The 24,664-nt window shown below is 57.5% G+C and overlaps 6 protein-coding genes across 6 annotated transcripts; 3 read left to right on the top strand and 3 right to left on the bottom strand.

Moving 5' to 3' along the window:
- Positions 1 to 184: 184 nt before the first annotated feature.
- Positions 185 to 1,764, bottom strand: JDV02_008646 (uncharacterized protein). The gene is made up of 3 exons (XM_047990264.1): positions 1,498 to 1,764; positions 1,258 to 1,407; positions 185 to 1,199 (listed from the first exon to the last, which is right to left on the bottom strand). The coding sequence occupies exons 1-3, from the start codon at positions 1,524 to 1,526 to the stop codon at positions 401 to 403; spliced, it is 978 nt and encodes a 325-aa protein (XP_047846271.1). The 5' UTR covers positions 1,527 to 1,764; the 3' UTR covers positions 185 to 400.
- Positions 1,765 to 2,961: 1,197 nt separating this feature from the next.
- Positions 2,962 to 3,804, bottom strand: JDV02_008645 (uncharacterized protein; the record flags this gene model as incomplete). The annotated part of the gene is made up of 1 exon (XM_047990263.1): positions 2,962 to 3,804. One exon carries the CDS (start codon positions 3,802 to 3,804, stop codon positions 2,962 to 2,964), a length of 843 nt encoding a protein of 280 aa, XP_047846270.1.
- A 699-nt stretch (positions 3,805 to 4,503) lies between these two features.
- Positions 4,504 to 6,428, bottom strand: JDV02_008644 (uncharacterized protein). The gene is made up of 2 exons (XM_047990262.1): positions 5,197 to 6,428; positions 4,504 to 5,096 (listed from the first exon to the last, which is right to left on the bottom strand). The coding sequence occupies exons 1-2, from the start codon at positions 5,966 to 5,968 to the stop codon at positions 4,678 to 4,680; spliced, it is 1,191 nt and encodes a 396-aa protein (XP_047846269.1). The 5' UTR covers positions 5,969 to 6,428; the 3' UTR covers positions 4,504 to 4,677.
- A 1,693-nt stretch (positions 6,429 to 8,121) lies between these two features.
- On the top strand, positions 8,122 to 10,558 carry JDV02_008643 (uncharacterized protein). Its single transcript, XM_047990261.1, has 3 exons — positions 8,122 to 8,207; positions 8,265 to 8,633; positions 8,766 to 10,558. Exon 3 carries the CDS (start codon positions 9,356 to 9,358, stop codon positions 10,334 to 10,336), a length of 981 nt encoding a protein of 326 aa, XP_047846268.1. The 5' UTR covers positions 8,122 to 8,207; positions 8,265 to 8,633; positions 8,766 to 9,355; the 3' UTR covers positions 10,337 to 10,558.
- Positions 10,559 to 12,701: 2,143 nt separating this feature from the next.
- Positions 12,702 to 13,458, top strand: JDV02_008642 (uncharacterized protein; the record flags this gene model as incomplete). The annotated part of the gene is made up of 2 exons (XM_047990260.1): positions 12,702 to 12,731; positions 12,838 to 13,458. 2 exons carry the CDS (start codon positions 12,702 to 12,704, stop codon positions 13,456 to 13,458), a joined length of 651 nt encoding a protein of 216 aa, XP_047846267.1.
- Positions 13,459 to 21,794: 8,336 nt separating this feature from the next.
- JDV02_008641 (uncharacterized protein) lies at positions 21,795 to 24,387 on the top strand. Its single transcript, XM_047990259.1, has one exon. The coding sequence runs from the start codon at positions 22,411 to 22,413 to the stop codon at positions 23,647 to 23,649; it is 1,239 nt and encodes a 412-aa protein (XP_047846266.1). The 5' UTR covers positions 21,795 to 22,410; the 3' UTR covers positions 23,650 to 24,387.
- Positions 24,388 to 24,664: the final 277 nt, after the last annotated feature.

Here is a 24,664-nt window from a genome sequence, read left to right as displayed (position 1 = left end):
AAATAGCTATACCTGCTGTAGTATTTCACCCAGCAAGTCGACGATCCAGTGAGGGAGATCGACAGAGCCACTGCCAACAGGGCCCATGTACAATACGGACTTTACAGACTCGACTGTGGGGAAAACACCGGTGTTGGGTATACGGTCTACGATGTCGGAATGTTCTCGTTTATACTAGCGGTGGTGAGATAATATATATATTGGGGCACCAGGTAGAATAGCTTCCTTCTATGTGTCACTGTCGGAAGCCAGGAAAAGCTACGCAGCACTGCGCCGCGCCCTCCGCGAGGAGATGACAGCAGCTCTCCCTCTCCCTCGTGTAAAAGTCATGACGTACCATCCGCTGGCACCTCTACGGAAAACGCCCAAACTCCCGTCTGATCCAATTCATGCGGAGATCCTAGTCTTCCCGCGCAGAGCTCATACCCGTGTCTGGGCTGGCGCCCCAGCCCCAGGGCATCCACGTCCCGCTCGTTGGTTGTCGGCGACGAAGATTCCCTTCGTCTTCGGTTCCACTTTCGGCCTCTACTTTCTCGAAATCTGTCTCACTGCGGCTCTTGCTCAGGCCGCTGGCCGGACGCTGCGTCGGCTCGTCATCCTCGGCGGCTGCGTTGCTCGCGAACGCGCCAGGGAACGCGCCGCGACCACCACGTTGAAGCTCCTGCTCCTCACGATCGAGCGCCGAAAGCGCAATCTTAATGCGCTCACGCTGGGCGGCGAGATAATTCATCTTCTCGGCCTCGTCCCGCAGATTCGGCGGGATCAGCGACCCCGAGCGGGACGCACCGGGAGCCGCTGAACCGCTTCCAGCGCCCGCCGCGGCCGTGACGGCGTTGGCGAGGAAGTTGTAGAACTCGTTGCCAGTGTTCACGCTTCCCCATCGTGTTGTCGGCACGCTAAACCTAGCGAGAAGGGATTGCGTGTACCCCTGCGGGCCGGGCGTCTCCTGGGCGGGTGGCTGCTCGGTCGGGGGAAGGCCGAGAATGTTGGTCTTTAGATACTCGATGGCCTGGCGGAAATACGTACTTCCCGCGGCCTTGAGGCGACTGTGGGAGCTGGCGATGAACTCATCGATACTGTTTTCATTGTCCTCGAGGAACGGGTGGATCCTTTCTTCGTAGATGACCCGCGCCCCTTGCGTTTGAGGCAAGATCAGGTAGAGGAAGAAGAGGAGTCGGATGTAGCCGTAGAAGGGGATCCTTGGGAAGGCACGTGAGCAAAGATTCTGACAGTTGGCAGGGGACGACTCTAACGCACCAGAAGAGGATAAAGTTGAACCACGACTCGACTAGGAGGCAGCAGCTGAAGACGACCCAGTACATGAGCCACGGGGTAAGCTGCGCCGGATCGGACGTCTTGAGGGCCTTGTATGATGCGAATATGGGGAAGAGGAAGGATGCGACGGAGCTGTTGTTAAGCGCGAGCAGTTAGCAGATGCGCCGACCGACTGCGATCCCGCGGCGCGGGGAGTGACGCCATGGCGGGGCAGCAACTCACGATAGCAGCATGGCAAAGATGTCGAACATGATGGCGGTGGGGGCGGGGCTATGCGGCCGAGGCGAAGAGCCTCTCAGTCCGCGCAGCTAAATGCCAAAGATGGGAATAAGAAAATGCTGGCGCGGGGCCCGAGGTGCGTGACGACAAAGCGGTGGGCGGGCGAGGGCGGATGAGGTTTTTGGTTTGAAGGGGGAAGGAAAACGTGAGGACGAGAAGGCGGAAGGGCGGGCAAGAGTGGATGGGTGGATGGATGATGATAGATGCAGGGTCACCGCCAACAACTGGGGCTCCCTGTGGCATGGATGAGGGTTCGGCAGGGGCGGGTCTCCTGGCGGGTGGAGGCGGGGCGATGCTGCAGCGGCACCTGATGCGCTAAACGGAACCCCACGCCAGCCCAAGCAAGCACTCAGTGGCCCGAGTGTATCGGAACTTGGCCCCGTGATGGCCCAGGGTTGACTGCTCTCGGCCCAAGCACACGAGACAAGCTCCTGGCCTGAGTCCTTTGCAGAGGCGGGGAACGAGACAATTAAAAAAAGAGGCGCCACTGTCGACGACGATCTCGCGACCAGAGAATGCCCTCGTTTGCATTTTCTTATCCTCTTTCTTGTGAGCGCTCATCAGTCATTTAAATACCTGCCGACCTGGACGGACACGTTTCTCCAAACCCCACGATGACGACGTGGGGGGGGAGACAGCGGCGCGCCCCGGAGCCCCCGGACATGGTTGCCTGCTGATGCTGGCGGGCTCCTCGCAGATGACGAGACCCTGCGCGACATGGCCGCGTGGGCGAGCACACGGCAGCAAGCATCTGTCGTCACGGCGGCCCAACAACGTCCATGGTTCGGCCGGGACGGACAGACCAGACAGCCAGAGCTGCAGGGCGGCGGTCACGAACTAATCAACCACCTAACTCGATCCGTCGCCCACGGCTCACTTGCGATGACGCATGCGTCTCGATGAGGCTATTGAGGACACACCGCCGCCAGCTCTGCTCCATGTGTCCTCTGTCCCATCTACTTCGTACTTTGTACGATATTCTGTACAGTGAGTACCCTTGGGCCAAGGACAGAGTTGCAGCTTGCGCAACCGCGCATTGCTGCCTTGCTTGCCGTTCAGCAAACCACCTTGCTAGTCTGTCTGTCAATCACCCGTTTCCAACGCTCTGAATACGGTGGCTTCCGTCGCTCCAACGATTGTCGCTGCCATTTTGAGGTGCCTGGGCTTTTTGAGGGACACACGACCCTCCGTTGGCTCCCAAGCCACACCACAATGATCGATTCATGCCACGCAGCCTTTGTACGACGCTGGCTGGCAACGACGAATCTTACTGACTCACGTTGCACATTCAGATGCGCCAAATAAAGAAACTATATATGATTGATCAACAGGCCAACCGTTGCTCCGTGGGGCGCCTAGGGAAGACTATAGTAGTTGCATGCTTTTCGATACCCGGCTCGTTGTCCCTCATCCCGACAGTCTGGTACTGTCTAGAAGCCTAGCACCCACAGTCCCCGCAAACCTCGCCAGCTGCGGGCCATACGTCCAAGTCGCATACGCGCCCCCGATCACAGCCACCCAGGAAAGGATCCCCCGCGCGACAATGATTTTCCTCAAGGTGCTCATGCTCGCGGCGTCGTTGACCCATGGGAACGGAGTGTCCTTGGGAACATCCTTGCCCAGAAACTTGCACAGCGGCTCCCAGCCATCCTCGGCTCGCCACACGAGCACCTCGCGGCCTCGCTTCTTGGCTTCGCTCAGCACAAACTCCTGGTACTTGTCGTAGAACCCGGGCCCGATCGGAGCGCCAAATTTACTGACCCATTGGGGCCTCGCCAGATGGTGGATGGTGTAGTGTAGCCGGTCAGTCTTGATGGGGAAGCACAAAGCATAGTATACGGGTGTCATGAAGAAACCCAGGCTGTCCATGACGCTCTTGAACCATGCTTCGCCGCCGCCCTTGCGCTGGTTCAACACGAGTGGCGCATCCGGGTACATGTCCATGAGGTCGTCGATGAACCAGAAGCCCGGAAAGTCTGTCGTGGCCTCGTACCCGTCAAAGAGCTTGTGCAGAATCTTCTGGCGCTTTTGACGATCATCCTCCTTTATGGCCGCAATGACAAGCTCCAGGCGGGAACTGTGAGGCACTACGTGCGCCATGTGCATGCAAGGGAAATAGCCCATGTGAGGCATCTCCAGCGCCGCCTGGAGGGATGAGGTCGCACATCGCGGGAGGCCGGCGCCGATGACACGGATTCGAGGGCCCAAGGCACTTCGGTCAGGGTTGCTATCGTCGCTGATGAAGCGCATGGTGGCAGATGGTGCGAGGCGAAACCTGCTGAGCAACAGAAAAGAGTCCTTCGCCAGTAGAGTAAAAAGGGGGGGGGCTTCACGCCTTCCCCTTATATTGTCCGCCTGCGCCCCTTGAACACCACGATGGGCCAGGCGGCCCGTTGCACCCTTTCTCCTTTCAGCCTTGTCGAAATGAGACAAATTCGGGCCGTCGCCACACGCCGCGGGTGTAGCGCCTTCCGATGCCTGTTGCTCAGCCCTTTAGCTTAGCCGCACGATCAATCATTCCTTGGTGAAGACACAAACGCGCTCGGCCAGTCAGGGGCAGTATGGCGCGCTTGATGGCGCGCTTGTGGGCGGCGGCGGCGATGGTCTAGCGCTTATACCTCATCGCTGCCATTGGAGTTCTCGCCTTGCCCCCTGCGCGATGGGCCGATGAGGAACGAGTCGTTCATAGCGCTGACGAGAGCGGAGAGGGCTCGTGCGGTGTCCCGTCTCAATTGGAGCGAATGATGAACGGTGCCGGACAAGGTCTGCGTGGAGATTCGTCCTGGTAGCAGTCACTACACGTATTACAAGAGTTTGCGGCTGACCTGGTGCAAGGAGCAACGTCTGCATGCGCCTGAATGCTCCATGGAGGACGACCTGGCTTGTCGGAAATCGTAGTCAGGGGCACGAGAAGTAGCATGTACAAAGTTCCCTCTTTGCACACTGTGGCTTCAATGTTTGGACGGGACGGTTGCGCCTTGTATCCAAGACGAGCCATGTCAGCTCCTTAATCTGGGCATTCGTGGTCGTATACTCCTCAGGAGTGTGTCTGTGGCTGCTATGGCTGACCGCCACGCCATCGCCCATATGCGAGTACCACTACTTCGTACGTACGTACGTATTTCAATCGTCTGGCCACAGGTCCTTGGCCACCTGCCGGACGAGCCTCAGCTTCGCAAACATCCTCTCCTCCGTCATGCCCTCCGCTCCGACCGCCACGCTCGCGAACCCGCACTGCGGACTGATGCCGACGCTTCTCATCACGTCGCGGACGGAGCGTCCCTGTCCCTCGGCCATGATGCGGGCCGCCTGTCGCACCCGGTCCTTGATCGTCTCGGCATCCTCAAGGGCGGGGTCCTTGGTCGTTACGACTCCGAGCACGACGTTCTTGCCCTCGGGGAGGAAGCGGAGCGGCTCGAAGCCTCCAGAGCGCGGGTTGTCATATTCGAGGAAGAAGGTGTCGTGGTGGAGCGTCGCGAAGAAGCGCTGCGCAATCTTCTCATATGAGCCTTCGCTAAAGTGCATCGACTTGGAAAAGTTGCCTGTCCCGCGAGTCAGTCAGTCAGTCTGTCTTTGGGCGGGCGGCCGGGAATGTAGCGCGCGCTCTCCATGAGGCTGAATTTGAACCGTGGCAACACTTACCCCGGCAAATGTGAAGTCCAACATGTAGACCTGCTGGGCGGTCCGCAATGCAGTCATTGTGCGCCTTGAGGTATACTTCGAACAGGGCATCAGGGTCCACGCCTTCCTTCCGGAGCGACTCGCGCATCTCGTCTGAGCAAAAATACGCCAGCGTCGGGTCATCGATTTGGACATTTCGAAGACCCTCATCGTACAGCGTCCGGAGCTCCTTCCTATACGCCGCCGCAAGGTCCGCGAAGAAATCCTCGTCGTTTGCGTACGCCTCGGCGCTGTAGCATTTCCCTGGCGCCAGGCGGAGGTGGAAGTAGCACGGGGGCGGCATCGTGAACTTGCACTCGGCCCAGCGCTCGCGCGGGACCGAGTCCCTCAGCATGCGCCAGTTGTCGAGGTACGGGCTCGCGCGGTACCCGATCTTGCCCTCGCATACGGCGGCCATCGGGTACTGCTGCCCGGCCTTCTTGAGCGCCGCGATGGGTGGTGCGGACAGGCGGGCGAGCTCCCACGGTACGGGGCTGACCTCGCGGAAGCCATCGAGTTTCTCGAAGAAGCCCGAGAAGTAGTACTTGCGATCGAACTCGCCCGAGGTGACCGCGCGCACGCCCTCGTCCTGCTGCTTGCGCACGATGTCGGCGATTGTGGCGCGCTGGCCCTCGCGGAGCTCAGCCAGAGTGATCTCACCCGCATCGGCGCGTTCCTGCAGTTTGGTTAAGGATTCTGGCCGTATGAGGGACCCGATGTGGTCGGCATGACAGGGAAGTGCGCTAGATGTCATGATGGCGTTGACCTGGAGCTTTGCAAGTGGACGTTTGTTCTCGTTTCCGAGGGCGTCTGTATGCTTCTATATGGCCCAGATAAAGGCGTTTATATGACACAGAGCTCGTTATGCTGTACTTCCTATGCGACTGAGGAAGTTCAAGTATGCGTTTGCACGATGTCGGGATTGTTTCACATCGGTTCATTGTCGCCGCACGGCGTCCGCGTCGCCTTGACTCCGCATTATGTGTTTTTGGAGCCCGCCGAGGTGCGACGGCTCGCACATCGCCTGCCGGCACGGCACAACGGCAGATGGCAGACCCATCTGGACTTTGGCTCAAGGCACATGTCCCGGCTACTCATCCCCCTTTCCGGAGAAAATCAGGCAAATTACCCGCTTGGTAGTGGGCTCTGGATGTTGTACTGCGTAGGGGGCACGTAGCATTGTCCATCGGCTGCTCGGAGACGCCCTCGTCGCCTTTCAAGCACGAATAGACGTCGTCGGCTGCCGAGGGAGAGTTGGCGGTGCGTAATACCAATCCGGCCAAAGAGTCGCCATCTACTACTAGGGACGTTTGCCCCCCTTGCCGTCACGCTTCGTTGCGGGGGCCAAGGTCCTCTCAGCCGACACGACCCTCGGCCACTTCCGGCCATACGTTTCGCGATGCCCTGCCTCCTCGCCCTGCCTAGGAAGCAGAACGGTTTCAGACGTGGCTCACCAGTGCAGTTGCAGTCGTAATCCTCTTTCGGTTGACTCTTGTCGGCTGGATTCAGACGGTCCACAATTTTGGCCACGAGAGAGTGCGACAAGAGGGGGGTGCTCGTCCTCTACGTAGGTAATGACCATCGTCTTGTGTGCTCCGCGCATCGTTGGCGCTGCCCTCCTACCGTTCGTGCTTGACAGACATGATACCCGTCAGCTGCCGACATGTGCACCAAATCGTGCCTGCTTCCTTCTGGCCTCATAGCCTGCGGTAGCGGGTCTGGACGGCCAGAAACCCCCCCGTGCGCGAATCGAGTGGCTTCGAGTCGGTGCTTCTTGTCAGGCATTGCTATCCCTTCCCCTTCAGTGCGCACTCCTTGTTGCACGTTGTAAGAGATCTGGCAGGCCTCGATTTGACGACGCTCGTCCAGGGGCAAGCACTCGAGTGCAGATCTTGTCTGGGTAGATTTCGTATGCTGTTCGATTGGTAGCATGTGTGCTTGCACGCGTCTAGCGTATATTAATGGTCCGATTGTAGCCTCATGGCCACCTCGTTACCAGTTCAGCGGTTGTCAGTGGTGCGACGCCCTCTGCGGACGTCAAGGGCATGCGACTCGCGAAGACATGGAGACGTCATTGAGGCTTTCCACCATCGTGCACCGTCTGTGTGTTGCAGGACTGCTTCGTCCGTCTTGTCGGTGAACATAAATTCAATCAGCGACGCGTCTCGATCAGCGATCTCACCTGCGCATGGCACTGAGTCGTGATTTGCAATGGATGTCACCCCACTGTCTGAGTTCCCGATGTTTTTCATGACCACGCGATGTCGCGCGCCTTGAGTTTTTCCGCGTCATAGAGACGCGACATGAGCCCTCACTTTCGTACAAAGAGCGCCGATTTCGTGCGCCATTCCACGGCGGTGGATCGACTCGCGTTTCACGAACCGGGCGAGTCGCGCTACGCGTGTTATACGCCGAGACAGCATTCCACGATGCGCGGGGTTCTGCATCTCGAGACGCGTCGGAACACGGCTTGGCTGCGGAACTTTCAAGCCATCGAGATCGTGAAGCAAGAGCTCCAGATTTGTTCGGTCGGTGCGAATTTCGTTTCATAGTGCATCTGACAGGGGATCGCGAACCCCCCCGCCTGGCCATCCATGTGCAGCTGAAGTACATTCTTGCAAGTAGTTTTACGCAGACTTTAGTGCCTTCAACGGGTTAAATCTCCACGATGCATGCGTGTTCCAACGGCCAGCAAGGCCCCCCGGGGGTAAACAGGATCCATGTTAGAAAGTATAATTCAAAATTGCAGTTGCTGTAGTTACTATGTCGTTTGGGGTTGCACAACTGACCGTTTTACCACGCGTGTGCCTGCGAGATTGGAAGAGCGTGAGGGGCGCTAGTCACCCATTCAACCTTCGTGTTAATTCATTTAAATGTTGATGTGAACAACCATGTTGGTCCTCACAGCGCAGACTTGCCAGTCGTCAACCACAACAGCACACACATACGAATGCATGAGAGTAAAAACAAGTGAAGCCAGAAGGATATCAACAGCCAGTACTACAGCAGACAAAGTGTTAGGGATGTCGTCGCTGACTTCAGGTTTCCAGGATACTCGAGCTACCCTACATCACTTACATCGGAGACGGAATAACAGCAAGCCGGCGAACCGTCAGGGTCCAATAATCTCAGACGCGTTCCATACAGCCAGACGACAGACAACCGTGTGTCGCGTTTGCCCATGATCCATTCGTCACTGGCAGCCGAATCGCTTCTCCCTACTCCATTCGCGTGTCTCGGCCCCCCGCCTGCAGACGAACGACATCCTTCGCGACAATGCACAAAACTCCAAAACAAGGACCTGCATGACCCGCCATGGTCCACCCGGGAGGCGTCGCGTGCCGATACCGCTTGAACGCCCGCCCGCCCACTACTTAGCTGTTAGCTCCACAGCCTGGCCGAAGGCCTGCCAGTAATACGTACGACGAGTCTTCAATGCGATGCCACCAGGGTTAGATGGTTAACGCAAGTGAGATAGGAATTGCATGTATACTACGCATCCTGACGAAGCCATGCGTAACGCGGCTTCCGCGCTGCGTGTGCGCACCCAGGTTCTGAGCCTTCCTGAGGCCATGCCTGGCTATGATGCCAGACAGCCAAGTTGCGTAAAGCTGGCTTCGATACGAAGCACCATGTCCCAATGACCTCTAGCGTACGCCAAAAGCCCGCAGGTCAAGGCTCGCAGACTTGCGAGTTAGAGCTGTAAGCTTGCTCGCCTGATTCATGTCAATTTGGCCTAGGAGACTCAGCCAGCCCGTCCCAAGGTCGTGGGACCAATGCTGGAATGGAAGCAGATTGGAGGTTGCAGGGTTGGCACCCCTCCCGATGAACCGACATCTGGAATCCGTCGACAGCCCGAGCTTCCTGACCTTACCAACATTACACGCTAGACTCTCGAGGTGGGGTTGAGACACAAAACATCGACGACTCTTGGAGCAAGCGCAAAGCGAAACATTCTTCGCGAAGCCACACACAATCCCCCGCCTCAGCCTTTGGCTCAGCATGGCACTCGACGTCTTACCAGGCCATTGGTCGGGTCGATCCGGCGTCGCGGTGCAGCAGAAACACGAAGGAAAGCCCAACCGCGAATCACTCACGCGTCCGCCGCCGAGTTATAAATGTTGTCAGGTCGCCCTGGCCAATGCCTCTCTTCCCTCCTCAGCAACCCACTAACCGGCCCAGCTTCCAGTCGCTCGCTTCAGGATCCCCAGGACCTGCCATTCATTACTGTTCTTACCTTAGTCATTCCTTCGGAGTAGTCCAAAACACAACCATGCAACTGTCGAGTCTTCTCCTTACCATCGGGGCCAGCTCCCTGGCCCTGGCCGGTAACCCCTACCCCAATGCCACCATCACGGAGAAGCCCAACACCATCACCGAGACCGTCACCAGCACTCACATTGGCACCATCACGACCTGCCCACCTGATGTTCACGACTGTCCCATCGGCAAGAAGTGGACCAAGGTCGTGACCCACACCAAGGAGTACTGCCCGGAGAAGGAGGAGGAGGAGAAGCACAAGCACAAGAAGATCGTCTGCCACGGCGACTGGTGCGCGCCCGAGGAGCACTGTGACAAGTGCGAGCATCACCGCGTTGTCTGCGAGGACGACCACTGCCGCGCCGAGCCCTGCGGCAAGGACGACGACCACCACAAGCTCGTCGTCTGCAACGGCAAGGAGTGCCACTACCGCAAGTGTAACGGCGAGGAGTGCAGGCGCAAGATTGTCTGCCACGACGGCAAGTGTGTCTTCCCCAAGTGCCACGGTCACGAGTGCGAGAAGAAGTGGGCTTGCCACGACGACAAGTGCAAGTTCGAGGAGTGCGATGGTGAGGACTGCGGCAAGAAGGTTATTTGCAAGGACGACGACTGCAAGCCTGAGGAGCCTTGCCACCACTGCCCCGCCCCTCACCACCCCAAGCCCGAGCCTTACCCTCAGCCTCACCCAGAGCCCACCTCGGCGCCGCATTACCGTCCTACCGGCTTCACTGAGTCGCCCAAGCAATACCCTTCCCACACCCGTGTGGCCAACAACACCGTCCCTGTCCAGGCCGGCTCGGACAAGAAGACGGTTGCCCTCAACCTTCTTGGTGCTGCCGCTGGTCTGGCGTTTATGCTGTAGAGGTAGCGAAGCGCATTGCCTGAAATAAGATGGGACTGTGGATAAACGGCTCACCGTGGAGCATTGGGTCTGCCTGGGTACTTGACTTTACAGGGTAACGGAGTTGGGAATCGTTCATACGCATGGTTGTCATTTGCTTGTATCGACATATTGTTTATTGACCCCGGAAACTTTGTTGGGCTGGGCGGTTCGCGTAGTAGTTAGGAAATGCATCTATCCCTTGAAGATGGACAATTAACCGCGAGTGAAATGTTGTGAGCAGGGTATCCAAATCGCGACGCGCGCAAAAAGCCTTGCATTCCAGATGATGTACATCAACGGCTGAGACCCATGGCGGCGCCCGTACGCGCCAGAACATCATCTACAGTTCGGACGCCCATTCCTTTGCCTAATTACCACACGTTCTTCTCGGAAATCCGTTTCTTATCCTCGTATGCTACCCCTTGAATGCGAAATGATGGCGGTGATCAGTCATTTCCTTCAGGGCAACACACCCGGCAAATGGACCAATACGAGACAGTGTTGAGGTTTAGAGTCGATTCGGGAAGCATATAGAAGCGCTTGAATATAGTCGCTAGAGCCGTGCAGTTGCTAAAAAAAAAATAGTGCCTAGAATACACAGCTCAATGTGCCGGGTGCACAAGGGGGGAGGGAGGAGCCTCCGTGTCGGGCAAAACGACAAGCACCGGGACTTTGCCGCAGGATTCTGAGCACAATTTGCACGTAGCTAGAATAACACAAAATGTGAGATTATAGATTCAACCTACGAAATACTTTGATATGATTTTCTGCGAGTCTATGTATCAATGACTTCCGCGAAACTCGGAGCGCAGAGAACGCGACGCAAGCGGTGATGGACGGACATCCACGGCACGAATGAACGTCACTTCCTTACTCAATGCGGGCTAAATTTTCTGAAGCTTGCAAAGATTCCATGTCATCGGGGTAGAGTCGACCAAACCCATGGAGCGTAAAGGCAGCCGTCGGTTGCAGCAGACTGGTGGTTAGCGACTGGGCATGCGTTCGAGAGCGGCCCCAAGGGCAGCCGAGAGGAAGTAAGCTTGCACGTTTCGGGAGTGGACCAGTCGTGCCATCGAAATGAGGTTTCCTTCTGTGCAGAAAGGGACCGTCATTGCGGAAGCGGCACTTATTGGAAGGAGGAAGCTGCAGGCTGCCGTAAGCCCTTTGCTGAAAAGGCACTTAACAAGACCAATCGGGCCCCTATGACCTCCGGGTGCACATACCACGGCAACGATAGTGTTGGTTCTAGTAGGATACTTTTGGGCGGCTAAAGCATGGAGAAGAGATCTTCCTTCTCAAGATTTGGAGGCTCCATCCCATGTATTGAGGAAGGGGGTTCCCTCTAATCTACAGAGTGGCACTGTGCCTCGACCACATGGTGACGACTTATTCCACGACCGAGCCTGATTGAAGCTTTGGCTGGGAAGCAAGCCAGTCAGGACGGGCTAAAGTCAATACAAGATAGATTTCGCGGTAGTTGCGCCCTTGTTTCCTTTGTCTTCTGTACTCTGGTAGGGGCGCTCCACTCTCTGGACAATCACCCGAGCGTATATATGTGGCGGCAGGCACGAGGCGTCCTCGACGAGCATTAAAATTGAGGCGATGAATGGTCTCAACTGTAAATGGGGATGACACCAGTTTAGTTGTCCATTTTGAGCCACTGCAACTCCTAAGCTGACCGATTTTCGGAGCGTGACGGACGAGGGCTGGAGGAGCGCGACCCTTTGGACACTTTGACCCTTTCTTGCGAACTGCAACCTAATAGGACAATGGGCACCAAACGCAGCTTGTAGAGGCATCTAAATTAAAAATTTACAGTCGTGCCTTGGTATCTAGCAGCTCGATGACAACATTGCAGGCCATCTGCTGATCAGGCTGCGCAGTGTGCTGCGGGCCGCTGATACGGGAAGCCAGCCACCCAAACTGCAAACGAGTGATGTGATGGCGCCACGAGCTCGAAAACATGGCACCAATTACGAAGAACAATGGGGGAGAAGAGACAATCAAAGCCACCTGCTGCAATTGTGTTCGTACCACTGGCGCAAGTGCAGGTTCGACCCGCTGCTGCGACGCCTAGCTGCTTCCCCGGCTTTCGCACCGCTTCGTTTGGCGGCATAAGTCAATAAACCTTCCTGAACATAGGGTTTGTCGACTCTCAAACCTTTATCAAAGCCCTTGGAAACAGAGAGGTAAACAATCGCCCAGTTTCCTACTTAAGAGCGAGGATGGCCCTCCTGTTCTCGTCTTGCATCGGACAGATTCTACCATTGTCATCAGTGTCTTCGCCGTCACCCATCACCATTATTCTTCAGTCAGACAGCGAGACACGCCTGGCATTTTCAAAATGCCCGAGACACCTGGTCACGGATCAGAGGTAAGCATACTATGCAGCCGTTTCCTTTCTTGTTCTTGCCCCTCGCCTGGGCTCAAGGGCGAATCGCTCCTAGCGGACTACTAACATTGTCATGTCACTGTTCAAGGTCATGGAGATGGAGAGTCCCGTGACTCCCATCCCCATTGATTTCGGCAGAGGCGCACGGGATCATCCCGTCGCCTCTGGTCGCACCAGAGAGGCCTCAGTGCCGAACCCCGGGGCCGAGTCCCCCTCCGTCCTCTTCGACAAAGGGGACGACTCCAAGTCGGTCTTCGACCCGGCTTCCCCGTCGTTTGGGTCCCGACGCGGGGGGGACTCGAGCAGCAGCAGGAGCAGCAGCCTGGAGCTGGAGCACTCCAGCTTCCTCCTGGACGCCTCAGCCGACATTGAGGCAAACACCATCGCGGCCGGCGCCTACCACCGCCGTTGCCAGCGATGCCTCAAGGTGGTGCCGCGGTCGCGGGCGCTCAGCCACCTGAAGAGCCACCGCATCAACAACAACGGGTGCGTGGTGGCCCGCGACCGCAGATGCAAGCGCTGCGACAAGCTTGGCATCAACTGCATCGTCGCCAGGCACCCGGGCGCCGAGAACATCAACACCCTCTGCTGCCTCGGGTGCATGATGCACGGCAAGAGGTGCTCCATGGTGCCCCAGCGCGCCACGGCTGCTGCTCAGGTCGCCAGCCCCGAGGCGATCCACCCGGCCCTGCTCACTCTTTCCCGATGAACTCTCACGATGTAAGTCCCCTACAAGAACCGTTGTAGATCACGTTCGCCGCTAACCCCCTCTGAAGTGAGAGTTCGTGGTGGGGAAGAACTGTTTGTGCGCCCCGCCGCACAGCAGTAGTTTGGCTTTACTGGGGGCGAGATGTGCAGAATTTCCGGGGGACATACGAGGCGACGGAGTCGGGCGTTGGGTATGGCGGCGTTTGGAAAGAGGGTTTCTTGGTTGTACACTGGCAGCATATTGGCGCGGTTCATTTTTGATCTGGGTTTCCTTTGTACACTGGATGTCTATTGGCGGTTCATACTTGGTCTGGGTTTCCTTTGTACACGAGATGCATATTGGCGGTTCGTATTTGGTTTGGTACAAAAGCATTGATTGACCTGTGTCGTCGTCCGCTACACGGTGACCGATACGTAATTTGACCACGGTTGTATAGCATCGTCGCACGAGAACCCCTGAAAGATGTAGAAAGCGTCGAGCTGCGGATTCGAAGATTGTAATTGGTATCCGAAAACGGAAACGCGATAGGGAGTGATAACCGGCTGTACAGCATCGGCCGCCACCATACCACAACCGAGCTGGAGGGGAGCAGGCCTCTGACAGAGTCTACGAAGTACAGCGTCTACACAAACAGATGCCGCAAAGCGAGTTCTTGGCGTAATGAGCTCGTGGCATCGGACGGGTCGGGCATGGTGCGATTCAGCATATGGACATCACGGTGGCGAAGGGCCCGCGCTGCGGTCACGGGCTGCAGAGGATATGTCTGGTGTCTTAACGATGGCCCAGTGCGATGTGCGACACGCGCACGTAGATGATGGAAGATACGAAGCCTGGCCCTCCTGGCCGACGCTGCGATACGTCGCGGGCGTGCCGTTATCCAGACAAGCAAGCAACAGCCGGGGATGCTGTCTCGAGAACGCAGCCATACCTGGCGTGACTCTTCGCACCCGCCAGGCAGCCGACGAGGATCATGGGCAAGGCAGACTCGTATGCGCGGCACTATGAGGCTACTATTGGCCCTCGTAAAAGTTCAGGGCGCTTGTCGCCGATACCTCCGCGAGATCGTCCGTGGCACGTGAACGGCTGTGTTGTGTCCGGCCAATGTCTGCGCGTCGCGCCACCTTGTTCCTGCGGTGGCGGCCAAGATGATGCCCCGATCGCGTCTGTCAGACAACCGAGGACACCGTACGTATGCGACGGCGACTCGTAAACACCCTGCTGCCTGCCGGGCAGGCTTCGAGTACGACCTAACGTAGGTGGTTCGTTGCTGGGCTGACCACTCTCCTCCCTCCGGGGCCACCATGCGACGCGTCACGGATGATACAACGCGCCGTGAAAGTCCGACGTAAGCACGCAAGGACCGGTTTCTGCCTCGCACAAGAGAGCTGGTGCGGCGATTACTGTCGTAGTACAGGGGGTGTGTAATTCGTAGGCTACCTGTAGAGCGAGGGTTCACACCGTGACTCATCGTTAATGAAACAGTCGAGCAACGGGGGATCATGCACGCAGGTTCACCCTGGCAAGGAGAGCATCAGTGAGGACAAAAGGAGATGAGAATCGTAGGCGAAGGGGCAAAAAAAAAAAAGAAAAAAAGGGAGGGCTCGACAAAAGCCAAGTGGAGGCGAAGTGACCTGCCATGAACGCGAGTTGCGATGACGCATCGCGGTCCTAGTGATGTGTGGCGATTGCCGCCAGTCGTCGATACTCACTTGGTAGGTGCATGACGCATGCACCCCGCCGCGCTTAAAAAGCTGGTTAAGAAAGAGAAAAGATTCTGGACGAAAAGGGGAACCAATAACAAGTGCAGCTGGCAAGGGATGGAAGGCGGAAGAAGATGGGACGTGTCCAACCAGTTGGGACGTCGAGGAACGTGTAAGTCGACGTTGACGGGTTGGGAAGCCCGTCGTGCCGGCCGGAGGTGGAGCAAGCGATTTCTGGTGGCGCAAGGCCCGTCCCGACAGGCTGGTACCGTCACGTGCTGTGGTATTCGGCGTCGGCGTGCGTGCAGGGGGGGGGGGCCACAGGCACAGGCACCTGCGCGGGCGCGGGCACGGACACGAGGCGCGGGTACGTGGTACCCCTGTACGTAATGTGGCAGCAGCTGTGCACCGCCACAAAAAAGCCCGCCATCACACGTGGAACTCGGCAGTCAGCAAGAGATGTCAAGCCCCCCCCATTTCGGAGCTGGGGCCATTAGTAACTTACAAGTTTACAAGTGGGCGCGCGCAGGCGGGCGGGCGGCTCAACAGCGGATCTCAGACAATAGTGGGCAACAAAAACAAATCAGAAAGCTGGAAACCAAAACAATAGCCCGGCGTCACCCCTTGCACGCCCCTGTCTGTCCCGCGGGTGGTGCGCGGGAGGGGCAAAGTTGGGAAAAGCAAAAGCGAAAAGAGACGAGACAACGTTTTTTTCTTTCTTTCTTTCTTTCCTTCGTTTGTTTTCTTTCTTGATGCGACGTCTCGTCTCGCCATCAGTCCGCGTGCTCCTGCGCAGCGGCGTGCCTGATGTGGTGGCGCCTGTCGATAGATAGATGCCCAATGACCAAACAACTGGGCGTGCTCACAATGACGTGCGTTTGCAAACCTGCGTGACAGTGCTATCTTTCGAAAAAGAGGGCCGGCCCTGGGCCTGCGCTGACCTCTTAAACATGGATAATACTTTTCTGCAAACAAGAGGGGTCATCTACCAAGGATCTTCTTGCCCATGGTCCAGCTGTGTGACGTGGTTGCAGTAAGGCATCGAATAGCACGTTAGCTGGAACCGGAGGGGTGCACGCGCGCAGGCATGACGGGGATCCGCTGCATCAAGAAAAGATTCCTCTGCTTGCAGCAGCAGCAGCAGCAGCAGCAGCAGCCCTGCTTGCTGCTCGCTGCATCATACTCGAAATGGCGTCTCCGGAGGTGGACGCGCGCTCGCCGGCGCACGCCACCCGACGATGCAAGCGTGAGTGAGGCAGACAACCCGGACTCATTGGGTATCCTCGCATTCGCGGGACAGGCGACGGAGCGGCCTCCTGCGCGGCGGCTGGCGTTTCGCCGTCTGTCCGTCGCAAGGCCTTGTGCCACGGCGGGAGTCTGGGCAGAGTTCCTTCCGTAGTACTCGGGAGGCGGCTTGCTGCTGAATCCTCGTGCTTCGAGGGCGGGCCACCAAGGCTGATGGGAGTCTCCATGACCACCCCCGATGGCGGCCTTCCAGTCCACGGCATCGTGTGAGGCTGGTGGAACCGATGCTGCCTGCCTAGGGTACCGTATCTCGCACACCTTGGTGCCCGTGGGACGTTCTGTTCTGGTTGCCTTGCACGCACCAAAGAACACACAGAGCAGTGTCACGTCTCCCCGAACAGGCGACAGGCAGCGGTGGCACCCACTGCTGGCTGATCATTCTTCGTGACGACAAGACGGGCATCCAAATTTACATACCCTCTTCTTGTGTCCCCCAGGGGCTGTGTTGTGCCGGCGACACTAGACGTCATCCTGCTGCGTCCTGCAATGTAGGTACAAATCAGCGCGCCGTAAGGCAAGCATCTCCCTGTCGCACGCCCTTGGCGCCGTCGGGTCCAGAAGGTGCCGCTGCTCGCATGATGATTGACGTCCGACATGCTGCGTCAGTTTGGACGACGGCAGTGCGACCTGCTGCTTGGTCGTGCCCTCTCGGCTCACCTTGTCATCGCCAGCGCTTTCCGGAGGACGGACATGGGCGCTTGGTGCTTCGTCCCGTGCATCGCGTTACCGCCGCCTCGAAGAAACACCGAGAAGGCCACTCTGTCCAAAGTGTCGGTCAGCATTTCTTGCTGGCGGCCATTTACAGACCGCTCGATATATCCCTATTTTTGGTGGAATATAATGGAGTCAGTCTCTCTGATGTTTTTGACGTCTGCACTGCCGGCGAATGGTTGGGGCTAGGCGCGGGCAGGGGTGCGGCCCCCCCGAAACAGACGTGTCTGCACGCCTCGCCAATCGCGCTGGGGGCTGGTCGCCCGTCTCCGACAGCCATTCGCCAGCGAGGCCATCTTTGGACATCAATACAGCTCAAGGGCATTGTGCGTTGGGAGACGATACATGAGCGAGGTGGTAGGCTGTGAGTCACGGCGGCGCGCGGGCTTACATGTCGTCGCTTGCCAGGACCGACTACGCCTCGTTGTTGTTTGTGAGTGTGTGAATAGCACGGCCGAGGCCGCGTGTGCAACATATCTCGTCGTCTTCGTGCTTCATCATACGAAATTGCGAAATGAGAAGGCGGGAGAGGCGCAGTGAAAATTTTTTACTGCTACCCATCGCCAGCCCAGGTCCCTGTCAAATCGAGGGGCAAGGATGCCAGGGAGCAAGGTGAAGGAAGGGGCCCGGGGGAGGATGGAGGGGGGCGGAAATCACACACCGGCCACCGAGCACTTAGCGCACTTTTCGAATTTTCCCTTTAATAAGACAACGGTGGGCGTGGTGGGCGTGCCCGGTGCTTCCAGAAGTACCTACCTACAGCACAGCACGTACAGTATTGTATTAGGGGGGTGGCAGCGACACTTGTGTGGCCGAGGTTGCGCGCGAACGAGTACGAGGAGGCCTGGCCTTCCAGGTTGCTTGGGCTGCGTTCTCCTGCCTGGCAAACGAGCTGCGGCGGCTGGTGCCACTGCCGCGGCAGCAAATATATGCTGGTGGTCATTTGTGCAGCTTGACAGGGCCGATGTGCGGGTATCCCAGCGAGTCAAGGCCATTTTCTCTACCAAGGTGGTGAAAACATGCCTTGTCATTGGCAACCTCCTCGCACTGCTCTGTCACAGCCCGTGTGAGGCATCAACAATAGGTGCGAGGAAGGGGGCAGGGCAGGCTACCAAGCTGTAAGGGGCCCGGCACGCGCGGTGGCGTCGAATCCGACAACACGCCCCAAACGATGGCCTCTTGTGCGCTCGGATAGGCGGCCCATACAGTGCGGTGTCCTCCTTCGGTCTCTTGGTCCCGTCCCATCCCTACGTGTAGAGTGCTGAGTTGGTGCACCCATGGATCGCATCGCCAGCGGGGTGGGACTTGACGGCGGGCGGCCCGGGGGGCAGCGGGCAGCTGTGATGGATCCATTTGGAGGGATGCCGCCGCTGGACACTCCCGCTTCGGTGGGCCTTTTAGCGTGAGGGGGACGCCTACCAAGCAGGATTGGATGCTCGGTTTCTCACACCTCGTTGGTATTCTTGCCCCGTGTGTGTGACTCGCGCATGGCGCAGTGGCCCCAAACAAGACGCCTGCAACCACTTTCCAGCTGAAAGTCGATCCCTGAGCCATTCATTGTGCATGCGGCTTCTGAATTCGCTAAGCGGGCTTCACGCTCGCATTCGGCATGTCTGTGCGTGATGCTGAACATGTGGATGGCAGACGTGGGTTTTCCCGAGACGCATGCTGTACGTACCTGCTAGTCAACAAGAGAGGCTGCATGTATCGCGTGTCCCCTTCATTCTTATTGTTTCTGTTTTCCTTCGACGTGGGTTCAACGCCTTGTCCAACACCGTTGCGTCCGCCCAGACAGCTTACGAACCACACGCGCCATCTTCCAAGTCGGCGACACCGTTGGTCGGCACAGTACTGGCCCACAGGTCGAACAAGAGCTTCCAAGAATGCGATGCGATTTTGCCGTCCAAGAACCGCCGAACTGAACAAAGTAAAATTTTCGCTGAACATACCGAGACCTTGACGTTGGGGGACGCAACAAACAAGTGAGACATCGGCATGCATTACAATGTCCCGCCGCCTGATGCCGTGCTGTGTGATCATGCGGTGAACGCGTAGACCTGCCGTATACTTTGGCGGATGGCGGGAGCAGCAGTTCACCATCGACATACTTCGTCGTCGCGATGCAGACAGTCCAGCAGCTAGATCGCGTCTAACCCCAGTGTTTGCCTGTGCTGGAGGGTCCTCCGCAGCCGGGAAGCGTGCGTCTCTAGCGCAAGGATCGTGCTGCAGGACAGCTGTTAGTGGTGGTTTCTGGGGATCTTACCAGGAATCAACCCCATTCGTCACCCCTGTCCCAGCGCGGTTCGATTTCGTTGTCGCGCGATGTCTCAGCACATCTCTTTGCTCACACAGATGCATTTGTTAGCCGCCCAAGCAGCCCCCAAAGTTCAAGGATCTGACTCGCGTCAAGTGCAGCGCACACTCAAGCCGGCGGTTGACAAAGATATGAAAAGACGTGGCTCCTGCAGGGCAGATACGGTGGTGAGGCCAGTACAATCGGATGCTCGATGCTTGGGCCACGTTCCATGAATAGCGACCATGTGCTCTCCCCATCGAAAGTGGGAACAACGCACAAGCAAGTGCACTGACGCCGAGTGATGTGGCGCCGGCCAAAGCCGTCATTGGAAAGCAAACGTGGGAACAAAGCCCTGTAGATATAATTGTATCCCAGAGCCGCTTACTGTATTATTGGACATCTAATTCGCTCGGGTGTTGAAGCTACATACTTTTAACTTTCCGACGTTGACTATGTGGGTGAGCTCGAGTCCGGGTAGCGCGAGGCCATGATCACTTGTTGTCGTAGTAGAACACCCATTTATGCGAACGGCCACTCTTCATCCGTGGCGATATTGACGCAAGGTCGCCGCATGCGCATTAGTGCGGAGTTCATCCATGGCTGGAGTCTGAGGTTTTCTACCGGCGACAATATATGCAAGCGACTGACCAACGGACCATGAAGGACTGCTCCTTGAACTTCGCCGCTCGGCGTTTGTCGCTTCGGCCAGATAATTGCCAGGGGACTGATGACAGGGGAACCTTCCAAGGTCGCTGCCTGTCGAGCTCTGACCAGGTTCCTCTCAGAAGCTTGTTTCGGCCGCCCTGGCAAAGAAAAGTTTTTCTTCCTCTACTACTAGCAGGGCAGGGCATCGCGGGTCAGAGCGTCCAGGGACGAACTAAGCCCACGGAGTGACACTGCGTGTTGGTTCCGGGGTCCGCACCACCAACCACATCGACATGAATAGTAGCTGCCTACCTGATCTGAGGCGCACTGATCTGAGGCGCAAAAGTCTCGCGGAGCGGTGGACAAAACCGGCCGGCAGTTGAGAAGTAACGACACCACGGGGGCGTCGCGGCTTGCGCAACAGAGCACCCAGTGTCAGGTAGATGCATGATCGAGAGGAAGAGAAACGGGCGACGACGACCATTTGCAATCCTCTTCGCCCCAACAAAGTTCCTGCCGGCTGAAATGGCTTGCTGCTGGCCTTGCCACACTGACTTGCATTCGACCGGCCGCCAGGATCGTAACCCCACAGAAGCATCATTTCGCTTGCCGGGATTGTAAATTGGAAACGGAGGACAGGCCTGGGAGGGGCACCCGGGACCACGGAAGGCCTGTCGAGACGGCTGAGGAATACAGCGATATCTAATGCATGGGCAGGAAATTTCGACAAGCACGTCGTTTCCTTGCGTTTCAACCCGGAACACCGCTGACCACCAATTGTTGATGCGCGAACGCAGGGCAGCTGCGACTTTGACAAGGCGTGCGTGGGTGGGATGGGATGGTAGAGTCACCAGCCTGGATGTTACGTAGGTCCCGTATTTTAGCTGCATGGCGGCCGTCACTGGTAGCCAGACCAGAGAGAGATCCGCCGAGCGCAGGACCGGTGACGACCTTGATACGTAGTGCCGAGGCCAGATTCATTCATTGGTGGTGGTTGTGCTCCATTCAACGGTCAGAGTCGTGATCGGAGCCTCACAACCATGGTCAGCACGACCGGGCCCGGCTTATCAGCTGCGGCCTCGTTGTCTGTCAATTCATAGTCAGCTCGGACAGAGCGCCTGGTCGCGCTCTCTTGTCTCGCAGCCTGTGGGCCAACGAAAATACGTGAGCGCCGTCTCACATTGTCAGCTCAGCGAGTGCAGAAGCAGAAGCAACAGCCAGTGACGGTCGCAACAAGTCTCGCCGGAGTCACACACAGACACACACGCACACAGACTGGCGCAGCGAGCGAGGGCTTGCACCAACGGCACGGCATCGCGGGGGCCGTGTCTTCTGGCACTGTGTAGCTTCCGCCCGAAGCTTCCATAGGTGTGACTAAGGCACACGGCCTTGACGCCCAATAGCGACACAGGCCAGAAACACTGGCCTGCCCAGAGGCGGATAGCGGCACGCCCCCTCCCGGCCGCCAGCCTGGAAAGGGAACAACAGCGCAATCTGGTTCCTCAACCACGGTGAGGTGGCACCCCCGGTTCCAGCACACCACACAACCGGGCCCCCTTGTCGCATGCCTGTCCAGCCTTCTTGGGCAACCCCCCCCTCCCCTGGACGGTGGTCTGTTTGCCTTGCTTCCTTGCACGGCCGGCTCTTCATCCCCGGCCTGGAGCGATGCCCCAGGAGGCGGGCAGTCATCGCCTCTCGCCTCCGCTGCCGCACAGTCTCAAATATATACCGCGACCACGCCCACACCAACCTCCCGCCTTCTTTTCTTCCAACCTTTTGGCTTTTGCCAATAAACAAATTCTCACCAAACACGCTCTTTAACAAGCTGGAAATACGTCGGTGTCGACGTTGAATTTGTATTCATTCAACGACACCTGTTTGATTTCGCTGGTCACGCGTTGCCCAGCGTCTTCAGCCCAAACACCACAAGCCAGGTTCGCTCGCGACTTGGCTCACTATTTCCTCCGCTGCAGAGGAAATACATTTGTCAAACATCGGTCATGTTTGCAGAAGCAGGAATCTTTTCTAACCCCTACACTTCCGACCACATACCGAGGTGACGGCCCGTCACCTCATCCACACGCGCCTCTCCCCCGGCGCGACACGTCGACCTCGACCGAACAGACATCGAGATCAAAACCAGCACCACCGATCAGACTCGCGACGGAGGCGCTGTCGACCTCCCCGCGAGCACTTACGTCACTGCCCGCCACCCACGAGCAGTCCCCGAAGTGGTTTTAAAAACCAGCAAGACGGCCGGATGTCGACACGACACCGCAGGATCAATCAAAAACAATGAGCTACCCATCACCACGAACGCCAGGATCGACTCCGATCCACGAGTGGGAGTATTCGCGAATGTCTTCAGCCACTCCCACCCCCTCGCCACGGCCCAACTGGTTCGAATCGGCCACGCCCCGGCGACCAGCGACGCGCGCTGCGCACACCCGCTCAAGCAGCTACTCGCAGCATGGCAACTTCACGCCACGGACGCACATGGAGTCCCCGCGATACAACAGCTATGGGGACTACTGTACGGTAGATGTGAGTGCCAAACATTTTTCGTCATCGCGCCGGCCTCCTGGCCCTTTCCAAAATAGCCCAGGGCGCGATCGCCGGCACTCGTATACCTATGTCCGGGCCTCTACACCCTATGGAGAATCCGACGAGGACGAGATCATCGAGGCAATGGGGCGCACCTATGTGTTGCCTGCCCAGTCACGGTCCAAGAGTCGCCATTACAAGCACCACAATATCTATGACCATGATGGGGTATGGTACACTAATTACGACGACTACCTGCAGAACGGCGCCTACTACGCTGATCCTGCCTATGCCCGGGCCGCTCACTATGAATCGCCCAGGCCACAGCCTCAAGCCAGGCCTCCGACAAGCCATTCGCATGCTCGTCGGTCTTCAGCATCGGTGCCTCAGCGGCCCGCCACCACTCGGCCGTCCAACACGCCTCGGGCCAAACCGCCGGCCGCACCAAAGGCCACGGATGCTGACGCTCGTCGACACAAGATACCCGCCGGGTACTCGCTGAAGAACTGGGATCCCACCGAGGAGCCCATCTTGCTTCTGGGCAGCGTTTTCGACGCCAACAGTCTTGGCAAGTGGATTTATGACTGGACCGTGTACCACGCAGGGGCATCCACACCCATTGCCGACATGGCTGGCGACCTTTGGCTTTTGCTCATCGAACTCTCGGTCCATATCAAGGATGCCGATGAGAAGGCTCGCCTCGTTCGCAGTGCCGAGAATCGGGAAATCATCCGTGAGTTCATTGAGGCCGGCGACCGCCTCATGGAAAAGCTGAAGTCCCTTCTCAAGGCTTGCGAAGCTCCCATGTTGAAGGCTGCTCGCAAGAAGCAGTCTAGTCTGGGTAAGAACTCGGGTGTCGAGTTTGTCGAGACGCTGTTTGGCCGTGAGCGTGAACTGGCGAAGACGGAGAAGTTTATGCAAAGCGTTCGCCTTTTCAATCTACGCTTTGAAGCAAATGCTACCGAGATCCTCGCCCACCCGACTGCCTAAAGGAACGCGCCGAGGAGATGCTAGCCGAAGAACCGGACTTGGTTTCTCTTTACTGTCTCTCTCCTTGCGTTTTTTCCCTCTTGCCTCCGCTGCCGGCCTCGAACCTGGAACCAGGTCGGAAACTTTGAGTCCGGACGGACAGGCCAGAGGGTTGTATATTACCACGATAGAGCCGAGGACTGGCGCCGGATATACCCAGAACCCAGCGGATTTTCTTTGAGTTCTCGATCGGATTCTCGGACACGTCCTTTTAGCCAAGGAGCCTGGCTTTCTTGTGTGTCCTCAAACTACGAGACGGCCAACGGGCAACCTGTACTACCAGCCATGCACACGCGGAAGGGAACTTGGACAACGGAGGGCATTTGACCATTTATTGATACCCAACGCTTTATGCGAGCGTTAAAGCGAGCGAAAGAAGGCTGAGGCGGATGGTGTGTCAAGTGCCAGCTATTTTTATTTCCTTTGTTACGGAAAAAAGTTTAACACACGGTTGAGACGGGTCGATGCATTCAGTTATGCACCATGATCGGCCTGAAGTGCGTCGAACCAGCTTGGACGCGATTAGATTTGGATTTTTTTTGCCTGGCCTGTGAAGGCATCAGGTTTGGAGTTGATATTTGGACGGCGCGTCAGGGACCGCGTTTGCGTAGGATTGTATCTAATGAGCTCGAATGGAACTTGATATCACCACCGATTGCACAGCCTCGCCGAAGATTTCTGTGTACCGGTCTGCATTGCACTGATCCCCTTGCCAGTCCCTGCCTGTGCCCTGAGTGTAGTCCGTGGCTTGACTGGCACGTATGTACGCTCTCCGTTGGACTTGGAAACCCACAACATCGTGACGTTTATGGCATGACTGGCGTCATACTTTGCGCTAAGGAGTGTGCCGCGGCCCACCGTTCGTGACGGGCCGCCCTCCCCTGTCAGCTCTCGTGGCGCGAAACTGTCACCAGCTAGGAGGAGGAGTAAACGGGATGATATCGTGGATGCGCGGGCACAGCAGCACAGCCGACTG

The sequence above is a fragment of the Purpureocillium takamizusanense genome, chromosome 8 (genome assembly GCF_022605165.1).
Source record: "Purpureocillium takamizusanense chromosome 8, complete sequence".
Lineage (NCBI taxonomy): Eukaryota > Fungi > Ascomycota > Sordariomycetes > Hypocreales > Ophiocordycipitaceae > Purpureocillium > Purpureocillium takamizusanense.
Note: the sequence above shows the minus strand (reverse complement) of the source record. Positions and strands in the feature narration are given on the sequence as shown.

Excerpts from the sequence above, each read along its gene's own strand:
- JDV02_008646 (XM_047990264.1), bottom strand. The coding sequence starts at position 1,526 with ATGTTCGACATCTTTGCCATGCTGCTATC. Across the intron at positions 1,408-1,497 it reads ATCTTTGCCATGCTGCTATC|CTCCGTCGCATCCTTCCTCT; the intron begins GTGAGTTGCTGC and ends GCTTAACAACAG. Across the intron at positions 1,200-1,257 it reads TTCAACTTTATCCTCTTCTG|GATCCCCTTCTACGGCTACA; the intron begins GTGCGTTAGAGT and ends TGCCTTCCCAAG.
- JDV02_008644 (XM_047990262.1), bottom strand. The coding sequence starts at position 5,968 with ATGACATCTAGCGCACTTCCCTGTCATGCCGACCACATCGGGTCCCTC. Across the intron at positions 5,097-5,196 it reads TGGACTTCACATTTGCCGGG|GCAACTTTTCCAAGTCGATG; the intron begins GTAAGTGTTGCC and ends CTCGCGGGACAG.
- JDV02_008643 (XM_047990261.1), top strand. The coding sequence starts at position 9,356 with ATGCCTCTCTTCCCTCCTCAGCAACCCACTAACCGGCCCAGCTTCCAG.
- JDV02_008641 (XM_047990259.1), top strand. The coding sequence starts at position 22,411 with ATGAGCTACCCATCACCACGAACGCCAGGATCGACTCCGATCCACGAG.